This window comes from Nicotiana tabacum, chromosome 22 (assembly GCF_000715075.1).
Source record: "Nicotiana tabacum cultivar K326 chromosome 22, ASM71507v2, whole genome shotgun sequence".
Lineage (NCBI taxonomy): Eukaryota > Viridiplantae > Streptophyta > Magnoliopsida > Solanales > Solanaceae > Nicotiana > Nicotiana tabacum.
Genome location: NC_134101.1, coordinates 188,030,794 through 188,046,075, shown reverse-complemented (window position 1 = coordinate 188,046,075; position 15,282 = coordinate 188,030,794). Strand labels below are relative to the sequence as shown.

Here is a 15,282-nt window from a genome sequence, read left to right as displayed (position 1 = left end):
GCGTTCGGTGATAGAAGCTTCAAGGCCCAATTTGGCTCTTATGCCTCAGGCGATTGTGAAGACTGAAATTACGGGTCACTGTGAACTCAAACAGTACATGGTACATCTTATTCAATCCACAAGGAAATATGTGGGTCTATCTCATGAAGACCCGCAGAAGCACATTCAGAACTTCTTGGAAATTACAGACACTTACAATTATCCGAACACTTCCAAAGACTATGTCAGGCTGACAATGTTTCCCTTTTCACTGATGAGGGAAGCTAAGGAATGGTTACAAAAGGAGCCCGCGAACTCAATCCACAATTGGGATGATCTAGCAAGGAAATACTTAATCAAGTTTTTCTCCACAAAGAAGACAAAGTCACTTAGGAGCCAGATTCTGGGGTTTCAATAACGAGATGGTGAGACCCTTCGACAAGCTTGGGAAAGATAAAAGAAGCTACTAAGAGATTGCGCACACCATTGTTAGACTGATGAGGTGTTGGGTCACACTTTCGTTGATGGGTTGGACGAGGCATCAAAGATGAATTTTGACTCAGCATGTGGGGGTAGTTGCATGGCAAGACCGTATTGTGAGATCCAGATCCTGCTAAACAATTTCACTGCTAATGATAACAAATGGCACGAAGATGGGGAACCACGAAGAGTACTTAAACAAAAGGCAGCAGGTTTGATCGAGCTTGATGAATTCTCAGCAATGAGGGCGGATATAGCGAGATTAGCGAATCAGATGAATAAAACGACAATGCACCAAGCACAACAAATGCAACATGTGAAAAGATGTCTACTTGCTGCGAGTTATGGAGTGAAGGTCACACAAGTGACATATGTCTCATGAATCCTGAATCCATCTACTACGTGGGGAAACAAGCTAGAGGGCCGATGAATCAAAATGCTCAATATGGTAACACATCCAATCCGAACTGGAGGAATCATCCTGACTTCTCTTGGGGTCAGGCCTCAGGCAATTACAATCGTCCACCTCAACCCCCACAACAAATAGAGGAGAGTTTGACTGATATGATGAAAAAACTCTTGATATACAATAAGCAATTGCGCACAGATTTTAGAAATCTAGAGAGGCAGTTTGGGTAGATGGCTAAAAGTCAGAATAGTAGACCTGCTGGAGCTCTTCTAAGTGATACAGAAAAAAATTCACAAGTCAATGCAGTAACGTTGAGAAATGGGAGAAAGTTGGTAGAAGTGCCTAAGAAGAAAAAAGAGCAATCTAGGCTCGAAGAAGAAAGAGTGCCAAAACCTATAGAGGTAGATGGGAGAAACAGAACAGAGTCTGAGCAAAAATCAGAGAGGGTGACACCCCCTTTTCCTCAAAGATTGAGAAAGAAGAATGATGACCACATGTTTCACAAATTCCTAGATATACTGAAGCAGATACATTTGAACATCCCTTTGATAGACATGCTCTGTGATGTCCCAAAATATGCAAAATATATTAAGGACATAGTGACAAATAAAATGAGGTTAATCGAGTTTGAGACCATAGCACTTACTAAGGAGTGCACTTCCAGGATTCAACATAAGCTTCCACAAAAGCTTAAGGATCCGAGTAGTTTTACCATCACCGTGAGGATTGGTGAATTTAATGTGGGTAGAGCCTTGTGTAGTTTGGGTGCAAGTATAAATCTGATGCCGTTGTCAGTGTTCAAACAATTGGGCTTAGGAGCTCCGAGACCCACCACAATGTTGCTACAGTTAGTTGATAGATCTTATGTTTATCCCGAAGGGTTAATTGAGGACGTCTTGCTGCAAATTGGGAAGTTTATTTATCCTGCAGATTTTATCATCCTAGATTACGTGGCTGATGAGTTGGTTCCTATCATCTTGGGACGACCTCTTTTGGAAACTGGAGATGCAATTATCAAAGTCCGAGAAGGTAAAATGATCCTGAGGGTAGACAATGAAGAAACATTCTTCAATGTATATCGAGCCATTCAACTGCCTAGTCATTACGAGGACTTGGCCATGATTTCGGTGGTGGAGATAAATGAACTAGCCGTAGAGCCAAGAGAGTTAAAAAAGATGCATTAGAAAAGGCATTGATGTTGTTCAATCACTTAGAACGTGAAGAAGAGGTTGAGGAGATGTTGTACATTCTGGATGCATCGTGCGAATACATAAGAGAAAGAACCTAATTTGAGCCTCAGGATAGGCCAATCGGCCCGCCTCCTAAACCCTCAGATGAGGAGGCCCCAAAATTGGAGCTTAAACCCTTACTATCTCATCTTCATTATGCATATTTGAGAAATTCTAGCACTTTATCTGTGATTGTTTTTTTCTCATTTGTCTGAATTGCAGGAAGAAAAGCTCTTAAGGGTTGTGAGGGACCACAAACATGTCATTTGTTGGATGATGTCTGATATAAAAGGTATTAGCCCTGCATTCTGCATGCACAAAATACTCATGGAGAAGGGACACAAGCCTAGTGTGGAACATCAACGCCTCCTCAATCCAATCATGAAAGAAGTGGTAAGAAAAGAAGTAATTACGTGGCTCGATACAGGTAAAGTATTTCCTATCTCCCCGATAGCAAGTGGTTAAGGCCTCATTTGTTTGCACTTAACGAGGGTCTGAATCTAATGATCCTTATCTAAGCCCATTAAGTGCATTTGTTTTTTTGTTTTTTTGTTTTTTTTGCGTCTGGACTGGTCTGGATCGGCCAGCCCTTAAACCTAGTCTTAATAGCGGCCAGCCCCTTTAAAACACGCTTTTATATTTCCCAAAACTTAACGCTTCTTTTTTTTCTCAGGCCTCTCTTTCCTTCTCTCTCTCCAACTATCAGTCGGCTACCCAAATCCTTTCCCCCTGAAGACTTTGAACTGGTAAGATTTCAAAACTTTCACAAGTATTTCATCTATTAATTTGTCATATTCATTATATTTTTTATGACGGCTTGTTTTTATAAAGAACTCTGTGAAATTTTGTTCTCCAAATTTGATTCATTAAAGTTCAAAGGAACTTCATAAATATCTATATATTGTGAATTATGTGGTGTATTAGAATTGTAAGATAGGCTCTCTTTGATGAACAATATTTTAATTGTTGAAAATATAGGATTCCATGTGTATGATCGTTCTCAATGTCGTTGTAATATCTAGACAAGAATTAAAATTTAGTCGGGACAGTCATGTGTGTATGAATTTTATAATCTAATATTCTGATTTCTGTTCTCCTTTTTCTTCAGTTCACTTAATATTATAAATTCTAACACATATTTTGGTAAGGGGAGTGGGAAAAGTTTGACTTTTTATTAGAATTGCTATGATGGGATTTGTATGAGAAACTTTAGAGTTGAGTCCAAGATAGAATTTTCCCCCTAATTTTGTTGTGAAAATCTGAAGCATTTATGAGTATGAGCACCTAAGGTATATTCCCACTCCATAGGCAGTTAGGGATTGTTAATGAGGAGAGTCTATGGAATTATGATACTGCATCATATATTACTTCGGCATACTGACTGTGATCATTAAATTTTCCTTACGAAAATGGCTTTTTATAACCTATGAAAATTAGTCAAAGATATAATACATCATAACAGAATTAAAAAATAGGCACGAGCACATGGTATACCAACAGTGAAGTATTTCCTATAAAAAAAAAGGGACTTCAATCGAAGGAATGATTCTTTTCAATTAAGTTGTACGAAAGGTAGAGATATGATTCTTTTCTCAAGTCCTCGCGATTTTAGTTACAAAAGGAGTTTTTCTCAGCATTGTGGCAGCTGATATATAAATAATTATGCAGTTTGTGGGATCTATCCATGATTCCCAGAAGATAGTGGAAGTTGGTTAACGGCTTTTATATATATACTAATCTTTAATGTATGCGCAATGCACGTGTATCGATATCAATGAATATATAATTTTAAAAAATATAGATATTATCAAATAATGTGTGTAAGTTACAAATAAAAAAAGGTGTAAGTCTTGAAAATAATGAATACTAATCTCACCTAGCTATCTCTAAAAACTTGACAAGTTACAATATAAAGTCAAAAATGGCTAATATTAATTTAATTTTTTTAAACAATTAACTTAATATGTTAAACATATAAGGAGTTTTCATTTATTGGAATAAATGCAAAATAATAATATTAATAATAACAATTAATGCTTACTCATTTAGATATATTTTATCTTTTACTGTCTTACCCTTATTGTTACAAGTTTGTAAATTTATCAATTTTGGACAAATAATATGACCTTTTACTTTTGGATCTTTGTGTGTATAGATTCATTACAGTTATTAGTCTCATTGACTTAATGTGTCAAAAACAATAAGTAAATGTAATTTTTGGAATAAATGCAAAATAGAAAGAAAAGTAGGTAAATGTGATTAATTGAAATTTATTTATAATTTTTTTTGTCTTCTATTGTTTCATCCTTATTATTTCTAACTTGCTCTTTTTTCTAGTTTTCTTTCACCATCAATACTATTCTTATGGAAACGATTTTAGTTATCCTTTAACTTGAATATTAGTTACTTGGAAAATGATTGGGTTCTTTTTATGATTAATTAATTCGAAAATTTAACTATTTTTTTCTAAATATTTAAGGGACTAATTTAATTTTTTAATTCAAATTTTAATTATGATCTCTTCCCAGTATTTAATATTTCACTATAACATGAAAGGAATTACATTTATATTGCATTCTTCAAATAAGAAACAAATTTATATGGTGAATTTGGAGAAGATCTAAATTGGGTTTTAACTAATTAGTTGATACAAAGAAGTTTTTTTGTTAAATTAGTTTGATTACTTATTTATTTTGTTATCAACATTGAATTAACTTTAAGTAATATATCAAAAAACAAAGGGAGACAACTTAAGCCTCAATGTTAACATTTATGTAAGTTATTGACTTATTTATTTTGTTCTCGAATGTAAGCCACAATATTAACGTTCGGAAATCTTTAGTTGGGTGAGATTAATAGTTCTAAATATTAGGACCTCTTACCTAGTTCAATATGTAAAGATTTAAGTATTAAAGTTTTAGTTGACCTAAAAATCCTAAATATTAGGAAAATATTTTAAATTACAATTCTATCCAATGTGAAATATATTTTTAAAGGGTTAAAAAGGCGAACGATATTTCGCTAAGATCTTCGTGCTTTTAATATAGTATAGACAGATATATATTGTAATTAGCCTATTTGCTTAATTCTTAATTAAGATAAGGTATCTATCTTTGCTTCTGTATATATCTGTATTTTATTTTTTGTTAATTGTCCTGTTTGTGTTTGTCAAGGCCTTTCGCTCAAGCATGTCAGATTGTCAGTTTTCATAGAGTTTATCCAATTGAAGGTATTTGTGTCATTAATATCATAAATACTTAGTTTCTGGTGCCATAAGGAAACAATATGGAGAGTTGTAGACTCCATGGATGATTGCCAGTTCTTGGTAGGAAGTCTGTTATACTTGTCTTTTGTAATAAATATATCAATATTCTTTTTGGTTTGATCGTAATTGTGGTTTTGGACTGTAAAGATCCGATCGGTCGTTTTGAGTATTTATACTTCCCTCACCAGTTCTCGGGCATGACTAGCCCCGTATGATGTATTGTGACCTATGTAAATCGTCGGTTTTGGTCTTTAGGTTAATCGGAACAGATATATAAGAAAGATTCTCAACTTGAAGCTTTAAATTTGAAAGATTTAACCAAGTTTTGACTTTTTAGTATTCGATCTCGGATTTGAATTTTTATGATTTGGTTGGCTCCGTTAGGTGATTTTGGACTTGGAATAGCATCCGAAATGTAATTTGGAGGACCATGGTAGAATTAGGCTTGAATTGGCCGAATTGAAAATTTGGCGTTTTCTGGTTGGCAGTAGAAATCTTGATATCAGGGTCGGAATGGAATTCCGAAAGTCAGAGTAGGTCTGTTGTGCCGTTTGTGACGTGTGTATAAAATTTCAGGTCATTCGGATGAGATTTGATAGGTTTTTACATCGTTTGCGAAATTCGGAAGTTTGGAAATCCTTAGGCTTGAATCCGAGGGTGATTTGGTGTTTTGGTGTTGTTTTGAGGGTTCCAAAGGTTGGAATAAGTTTGAAAGGTGATAGGTGACTTGTTCGTATTTTTTGCTGAGGTCCCGGGGGCCTCCGGATGATTTCGGATAGTTTTCGGAAAGTTTGAACTTGACAAAATGCAGCTGGTCTTGCTGCTTCTGTCATATCCGCACCTGCGGATTGGGGACCGTAGGTGCGCGCTCCGCAGGAGCGAAAAAGAGGCGCAGGTGCATGGAGGACCACAGGTGCGACTTGGTAAGCTACTTGGGCCTTATATCTTGTGTTTATGGCGATTATTCCATTATTTAATCATGATATTAGTGGAAAAATTTGAGAAGAAATTGGGAGATTAGCGCTTGAAATTAGATAGTTCAAATTGGGGATTCGAGGGGCCATTTGGGGTCCGATTTTAATGATTTTGGTGTGTATAGACTTGGAGTAAAAGGAGTTTCTAGTTTTGTGATTTTTGTTGGATTTCGAGACGTGGGCCCGGGGGCCGAATGTGAGCAAATTCGGGATTTTGGGTCTAATTTGATAATTTTCGTGTGGGTTTTGTTCCTTTGGCATGTATTGATGATATGATTCTGATTTTGGATAGATTCGGGGCGATTTGAGGCCGAGTCGAGACGCAAGAGCATCGCGGTGTAGATTTTCGTCCGATTTGAGGTAAGTAATGATTGTAAATCTAGTACTGAGGGTATGAAACCCTGGAATTTCGTGCTATTTTGATAAATGAGGTGACGCACATGCTAGGTGACGGGCGTGTGTGCGTGCACCAGTAGGGACTATGACTTGGCCCGTTCCGTGGCAATTGTAAAGTCGCATGTTTTAATAAACTCTATATGATATCTATGTGTTTTAGAAATGACTCTGTTAACTTGGGTTGAATATCATGTTTGGGGCTTTGTGTCGTACTGTTTGGACCCTCAGGGGTATTTTATTACTATCCTCGCACTGTTTTGATTCGAAAGCGTATCTTCAGTCATGATTTTTACCTATTTATTGTCTGATTCAGTTTCATTACTTTGTTTTTAAATATATGAAAGTTGTTTGGGCTGAGTTCCCTAATTTTTCACTGAAATGCCCGAGTGGCTGTGAGGTTGATGACTAAGAGAGGTCAAGGACCTTATGGTGAGGATTATATATATAATGGATCGGGCTGCACGCCGCAGCGATATATATATATTCTTCCGGAGTTTGCACACCCCCAGTGAGCGCAATCGACTATATATTTATGGATCGAGTTGTACGCCACAACTGTTATTATAAGGTACCTATTGAGCGTGAGTGCTGAGTATGAGCGTTGATTGATGAGAGTTGAGTCACGAGTGACTGAGAAGCTTGCCCGAGGTGCTAAATATATATGAGTGATTGTTTGCCCGATGGACTTGTTTTTGTGAAATTACTATTTTCACTTTTTTTTATACTGAGCCTCTAATGAAAATGTTGAACAAATGTTTTAAACAACTATCATTGAAATTGAAATTTTTACGAGATGTTCGAAATTTAACTGTTGATCTGAACCTTGTTATTTTCACTGAGCCTTTATATTATGAATCTGTATATGATTTTAAATGCTCGTCACTGCACTCGGTCTTTATTTAACTTTATTACTTACTGAGTTGGCGTACTCACATTACTCCATGCACCTTGTGTGCAGATTCAGGTATTTTTGACCCCGGTAGCGGGTGTTGATTACTTAGTGGCAGGTTCATCGGAATTAGCAAGTTAACTGCCTGGCGATCACAGCCTTGCTTTCCTCCCTCCTTATTCTCCCTTAGTTGTATTCAGTGACTTTCCGCATTGTTTTTCTATTTTAAACACTTTGTAAAGGTTTATTGTTAAATAGCTTTGATTTTATCCTAAGAATGAAAATATTGATTGGTTTTGGAATTGTGTCGGCTGGCCTAGTTCCATGATAGGCGCCATCATGACTGGGTTGGTTTTGATGTCGTGACATGGACGAACAGTACGATGCCTGAACACTAAAGAATTGAGCATAATTGGTATACTTTCTTAGTGATTGTTTCAGATTTATGGAACTCTCAAATAGTTTAGGCATATCAGCTGCTTGTTAATCTGTGGAAGTTCTTAACTTTTGTGACTTGCTAGACTGTTTTGTGAATGTACTAGTGAATTATTTCCTTGACAAGGTATGTTCCTCTTGCGTGCTTGGTGCAGTCTTAAATGTTAGTCAATTTGCAATGATCATTAGAGTTTTATATTTCAGATATGGAATCTAGTGAAAATCAATAAGTGAGTTGGAGAAATATGGATGTAGTAAATTTTTTTTTAGAAACTTGTATTCAAAAAGTATCCTTAAACGGGAGACTTGGAAGTAGTTTGAAGCCGGATTTATGGAACAAGATTAAGCTAGCTTTGGAGACTTCTCATGGTTTTAATGTTACCCAAAAGCAGATGAAGAATCATTATGATTATCTAATACCATTCTAATGTCTACCAGTGAGTGCCAATAACTAAAAAAACTGGCAATATTTATGATCCAGCAACCAATACCATTCTAATGTCTATTAGTGAGTGGGATGAGTACATAAAGGTTAGTTCATTATTTAGTAAATTATTCTTCTTTTTTTCTGTAGAAAAATGGTTTGACGTGTATACTAAGAGTGTGATCTTATATATTTGGATATAGGCTCATCCAAAAACTAAGACACTGAAGACTTCACCTCTACCCTTTCCGGATCTGTAAAGCACTTAAGAATCCAAGTTGTACAAATCCCCGGCCTAGAGTCTCAAATTTATCAACTAATATAGATAAAAATACACTTGATGATGTTGAAGATCTACTTAGTGACAAAAATGATAGAACTAATATAATTCTGCAGTTCTAGTAGAAAGGAAAAATACAGGAAAGAAAAGAAAAATTACATCGTCTCAATTGGAAATTGATGATATGATGAGTACTGCTTTGGAGCTACTGATTAAAAAAAAATAGCGCACCTAATGTTGAGGAATGCATGATGAAATTAGAGGGACTTGCATGGGAAGAACCATTATATAGTGCATATGTTAGTATACTTTGTGAAGGTGATAGCTATAGGCAAGCATGGATACAAATGACAGAGGTCGACAAGTTGGAGAGTTGGGTCAAAGCCATGGGGAAAAAAAGGGGAATGCTTTAATTTCTCTAATTAGCTGGAATAAATATTAGATGTTGATTTTATGGAACATTTTCTTTATTTGTTTCCAGCTAGTATTATTATGGAACTTTGTGATACTATTTTATACTTATTGAACATGTTTTGTTCGTGAAATACACTTTTTGGTGTCTTGTTATGCTTGATGAGTACAAAATAAATTTTTATAATTATTTTATTTTGCTTCTGTTATTTTTTATGTTTGTAAAATATATACCATATTATGCTTACTATTGTTTATTGTATTTCTCCTTGTTAAGCAGATTGGACATGGTATCGATGATCAGATATTATTGTTGATGTACTTATATTGGCATAGAAACAATTATAAACTGGAGTATGATAAAAGAAATAAGGATTTAACATCGTCTTTATCTGGTCAAAAGTATACCTTAGAATTATTGTTGGCACTAGTCGACAATATATAGAATTAATGCACATGTCACGTGATGTATATGTTCGGCTATGTCAGCATTTTAGGTACAATGGATGGCTTATAGATAGTAAACATATATCTGTCGAAGAGAAGATAGCTATTTTCTTTATTATTATAGGACATAACGAGCGTTTTGTGGTTATTAAGAGAAGATTTCAACATTCATTGCAATCGGTTCACAAGTACTTTCATGAGGTTCTTGATGCAATGATGAAGTTTGCAAATGAGATGATAACACCTACTATATTTGATACGAATCTGAATATTCCTTGTGCTAATAACAGGTTACGAAGAATTTTTAAGGTATTTTTTGTCATATTATTTTTATAGAATTTCACAAAAAATAATTTTTTTTCATTACTTTTAACTTAATTTTATGTATTGGCAGGGAGCAATAGGTGCACTAGATGGGACATTAGTACATGATGTTATTCCAGCTAATCAACAGATTGTTTACAAAGGAAGAGGAAAGGGTAGATGTTATCAAAATGTTTTGGCAATATGTGACTTTGATAGGTTTTAAATGTTCTTGCCTTATGTTTTGACGATCTAACAAACTTACTGTTAAGAACCAGATAGGGAACCTGAACTACTCGGACTATACTGCAAGTTTAACGAATTTCAGCTATAGGTGAACTGCTACAGCTTCAGGAGCTAAGAACCCAAACAAGGAACTGATACCCTTGTGGTTTCCTCATCACAGTACAAAGTCAATTGGTCACAGCTGGAAATGAAGTGACTGATTGTACTATTTCTGTCGCACTGCACTGTCCAGCGCCCATTCATTCTCTGACCAACTAAAGTGCTCACATCATTTCAAGTGATGTGATCAAGGTGTATCTACAATGAGTTTACACAAAATATCACTTGAATGTTTCAGTTTCTTATTCAAGTTTCTAGCCAAAAACAGAGAAATCAATCCTCACAAGCTTGAAGAACAAAGTTGAACGCAACTACGGACCAATTCCTAAAAGATAGCTTGTTGTTATCCTAGTTGAGTTGTAACTTTGTGATTGTACTTATTGTATCTCCTAAACTGCTTAGCTAGAAGCGTTTGATTAGGAACCCTCTTGTAAATCAGTAAACTCCTTGAGTTTATGTTGTGACTAGGTTTAGTCATAAGCAAAAGTCTTTGTAATTGTAGAGTTACAAAGTGGCTTGTAGTGAGAGTATCACAAGTTAGTAAAAGTCTTTGTAACTAGGAAGTCACAAAGTGGCTTGTGGTAAGAGTACCACAAGTTAGTTGAGTAAATTCTTTGTAATGCAGTCATTGCAATATGACTTGTAATAGGTTTTTTACAAGTTAGTAAAGTTGAAAGCCTATAGGTGTAGGTCATGATTTTTTTATCCCCTTATGTGAGATTTTTCCACGTAAAAATTCTCTGCCTTATTTACGTACTGTTTTATTAGCATTCTCAGCAGAATCTTGTAGAGGACCAGGTACTCTACTGTTTGGACTCATACAAACTAACAATTGGTATCAGTGCAGGTTCCTCCTATCAGGCTAACACCTAGGAAAGATCTTCATGACTGCTCCACCAAATTTTGAAGAAGGTCAATCTACATACCGACCACCCAAGTTCAATGGACAATACTATGGGTGGTAGAAAACAAGAATGCACAATTTTATCATGGCTGAGGATTGTGAGTTATGAGATATCATATGCGATGGTCCTTATGTTCCAACCAAGGTACTAGAGGAACTTCCATTTTCAATGGCAAAAACCAGCAAAGAGTACACTAAAGCAGACAAGAAAGTTGTGGAGAAGAACTTTTGTGCCAAGAAAATTCTAGTGTGTGGAATAGGACCTGAAGAGTACAATAGAATCTCCACCTACGACACTGCCAAGGAGATATGGGAAACCTTGCAAACAACTCATGAGGGAATTGCACAAGTAAAACAGTTTAAGATTGATATGCTCACTACCAAGTATGAACTTTTTAAAATGAGGGACGATGAATCCATTTAAGATATGCACACAAGGTTCACTTCCATCATAAATGAGTTATACTCACTTGGTGAAACTATTCCCAGAAACAAGCTAGTGAGGAAAATATTCAGCTTTCTATCTAGCTCTTGGGAAAGCAAAGTGAATGCTATTACTGAATCAAAGGACTTACATGAGCTGACCATAGAAGAGTTGATCAGAAACTTGAAGACCTACGAGTTGAAGAGAAAGATAGATAATGAAAGAAGAGAACCAAAGAAGGAAAAGAACCTGGTACTTAAAGCTGATAACAATGATTCAAGTGAGGAAGAAAGTGACATGGTTTACTTAACCAAAAGATTTCAGAAGATGGTTAGAAGAAATGGAGAAATGCTAAAAAGGGACGGCTCTAATAGACTAGAAAACTGTGATCTTTGTTACAAGTGTGGAAAGCCTGGACACTTCATGAAAGACTGTCCTCTCTTGAAACAAGAATTCACCAAGAACTACCATGAGAAAATGGCTAAGACAAACCCGGTTCCCTTCAAGGACTTCAAGAGAAAAAGATCCATTGACAATATGATGAGACATGCTCTTGCAGCATGAGGGGTTCCTCTAGTGAGTTTGAAGATGAACCTGATACTGGTGATAGTTCCACGATGGCAGTTGAAGACGAGGAGATTGGATATGACTCAACTTTTGCTTTGATGGCTCAATCAGATGATGATGAAGACAATGACAACAAAAGGGTAAATTTCAAGGATGTTCAGAGAAATCTGAAATCCTATTCTCCAAAAAGACTCGTGTCTTTAGCTGATGTATTAATCACTGCTTTTCATAGTCTTGTGGAGGATATGGATTCTTTGACCTTAGAATTAGGAGAATCTGAACAAACTAGAGACGACTTAGTGGCTGTAGTTACTGACTATAAGAAAACCATTGAAATCCTCAGAAAAGAAAAGGATGATCTGTTGGCAGAAATTACAGACCTAAGGGAAACAACAGTGAAACCATGGACTAAGTCAAAACCTGAAAATTCTGGAAAGGGAAAGGAGATAGCCAGTGAGGAACACATTAGGCTTGAAAATGAGGTGAAAGCTATGAGATCTAGGATGTCTGCTAAAATTGAGAAAAACGAGCAACTCCAAACTAATCTGGAAAGAGTAAAGAATGATTTGAAAAGTCCCTAAAGTGGACCTGGTCCTTAGAAGCTACCGCTGCCTTGCATACTAATGATTGTGAAAACAGGCAGGGAATAGGGTTCCAAAGGGAGAAAACTCCTCACAACCCTCACAGCAAGTTCGTCACTGTCTCTGATAACTGGACTTGTACCCAGTGTGGGAACACTGGGCGCTTTAAGGAAGATGTCCAGGCCAAGAATCAATCAATTCAGAAAAAGAAAGTGTTTGCTGAAAAGGTGACTACAAAAGAGGGACCAGGTACCACTTACAAAAAATGCACATTACCTACATGGACTAAGAGAACTCTTATTCATCCTCTTGCCTACTACAAGGGACCCAAACTTGCGTAGGTTCCTAAAACTAACTCTTAATCTCTTGTGCAGGTAACAGTGAAAGGAAGCGGTCAACAATGGTTCATGGATAGTGGGTGTTCAAAGCACATGACTGGGAACACTACATACTTTCTTTCACTAAAAGCCCTGCAAGGAGGGAGTGTATCCTTTGAAAATGAAAAAAAGGGTACATTCTTGGAGTTGAAAAAGTCGGGAAGTCACTCACTCATTCTATTGAAAATGTGTACTATGTCAATGGCCTTAAGTACAGTCTCATAGTGTCTCTCAAATCTGTGACAAAGGAAACAAGGTGGAATTCTGGTCCAAAATATGTACAGTCTCTAATCTTGTGGCCGGTGAAATAGTACTTGTGGCCAAAAGATACAAGAACATCTATGTTGTTGATTTCGAGTCCTTACAGAGTGGTGATCTGAGGTGTCTGAAAGCTGTTGATGATGCTGCTGAATTATGGCACAGAAGACTAGGCCATGCAAATTTTTCTCTTCTGAACAAACTAATTCAGAAGGACCTGGTCCATGGTCTGCCTATGTCGCAATTCAAGATGTAAAAAGTCTGTGATGTCTGTGCTAGAGGAAAACATGTGAAGTCCTCTTTTAAGTCTAAAAGAGATGTGAGCACCTCAAAGCCACTAGAGCTTCTGCATATGGATCTGTGTGGACCTGTGAGAGTGCAAAACAGATGAGGAAAAAGATACATTTTTGTGATAGTAGATTACTACTCCAGATTCACATGGACTCTGTTTCTCAGAACCAAAGATGAAACTGTTGAGGTGTTTGTGGCCTTTGTGAAGAAAATTTAGGTGAAGATGGAGTCTAGAGTCGCATGCATTAGATCAGATCATGGGACAGAATTTGACAATGTCAAATTTGATGAATTCTACAATGAAAATATCATCACTCACAACTTCTCAGCTCCCAGAACTCCCCAACAAAATAGAGTAGTAGAAAGGAAGAACAGAACTCTGGAAGAAATGGCAAGAATAATGTTGATCGATAGTGGAATTGCAAAGAATTTCTGGGCTGAAGCTGTTAACACTGCTTGCTACTTGGTGAACATGTACATGATCAAATCACTTCTGAACAATACCCCATATGAATTGTTGAATGGAAGGAAACCCAAGCTGACTCACCTAAGAACATTTGGGTGCAAATGCTATGTTCTCAACAATGGAAAGGATTAGCTTGGTAAATTCGATGCCAAGAGTGATGAAGGAATATTTCTGGGCTACTCTTCTCAAAGCAAGACTTACAAGATATATAATAAGCAGACTCAATGTGTTGAGGAAAGTGTCCATGTTATTTTGATGAGTCTTATCCATCATATGAGAAGAGTGCTGAGGAAGAACAAGATGGAGAACCCTTACTAGTCCCTGGTGAAGTCATTAACATGACAAATGGAAAGGCAAATATGATGAGTCAAGTAAAGGAGCTAAATGAAGACAACACTGCCTCATCTTCAATAGAACCAAGTACCTCAATTACAACCACTAAAGCTGAAGAAAGAGTGGTTGATACAGTTCAGGGAACTCCACTAGCACCTGAGAGAAGGACAGAGGAATATCAGCCAAACATACCCTCTTCCTCTCAGAATGAACCTCAGGCATTTAACTGGAGACACCAAAGCTCTCATCCAATAGACAACATTATTACTCCTTTAGATTCCGGAGTACAAACCAGGTCACAGAAATTCACTTGCCTTCTCATCCTTTCTCTCCTAGATAGAACCCAAAAATATCAAGGAAGCCTTGAAAGATGCAGATTGGATTACAGCCATGCAAGACGAGCTACATCATTTTGAGAGAAACAATGTGTGGCACCTGGTACCTAGACCCCCAGATCGAATCATTATAGGAACTAGGTGGGTATTCATGAATAAGCTCGATGAACATGGAATTACCACAAGGAACAAGGTCAGGCTAGTGGTCCAAGGCTACAATCATGAGGAAGGGATTAACTATGATGAAACGTTTGCTTCAGTGGCTCGCATGAAAGCTATTAGAATTCTAATCGCTTTTGCATCTCATATGGAATTCACCTTGTTTCAAATGGATGTCAAGAGTACATTTTTGAATGGACTCCTTAAGGAAGAAGTTTATGTGAAGCAATCCCTAGGGTTTGAATGTCATGAGCACCTTGAATATGTGTTTAAACTGGAGAAAGCTTTGTACGGGCTAAAGCAGGCTCCTCGAGCATGGTA

General features: G+C 36.7%; 1 protein-coding gene and 1 long non-coding RNA gene across 2 annotated transcripts; both read left to right on the top strand.

Moving 5' to 3' along the window:
- The first annotated feature begins 1,098 nt into the window (after positions 1-1,098).
- On the top strand, positions 1,099-2,381 carry LOC107768520 (uncharacterized). Its single transcript, XM_016587653.1, has 2 exons — positions 1,099-1,897; positions 2,320-2,381. The coding sequence occupies exons 1-2, from the start codon at positions 1,099-1,101 to the stop codon at positions 2,379-2,381; spliced, it is 861 nt and encodes a 286-aa protein (XP_016443139.1).
- Positions 2,382-2,523: 142 nt separating this feature from the next.
- Positions 2,524-10,971, top strand: LOC107768519 (uncharacterized). Its single transcript, XR_001644154.2, has 4 exons — positions 2,524-2,843; positions 6,629-6,696; positions 7,691-9,927; positions 10,013-10,971. It is a non-coding gene; the product is annotated as an uncharacterized LOC107768519 (long non-coding RNA).
- Positions 10,972-15,282: the final 4,311 nt, after the last annotated feature.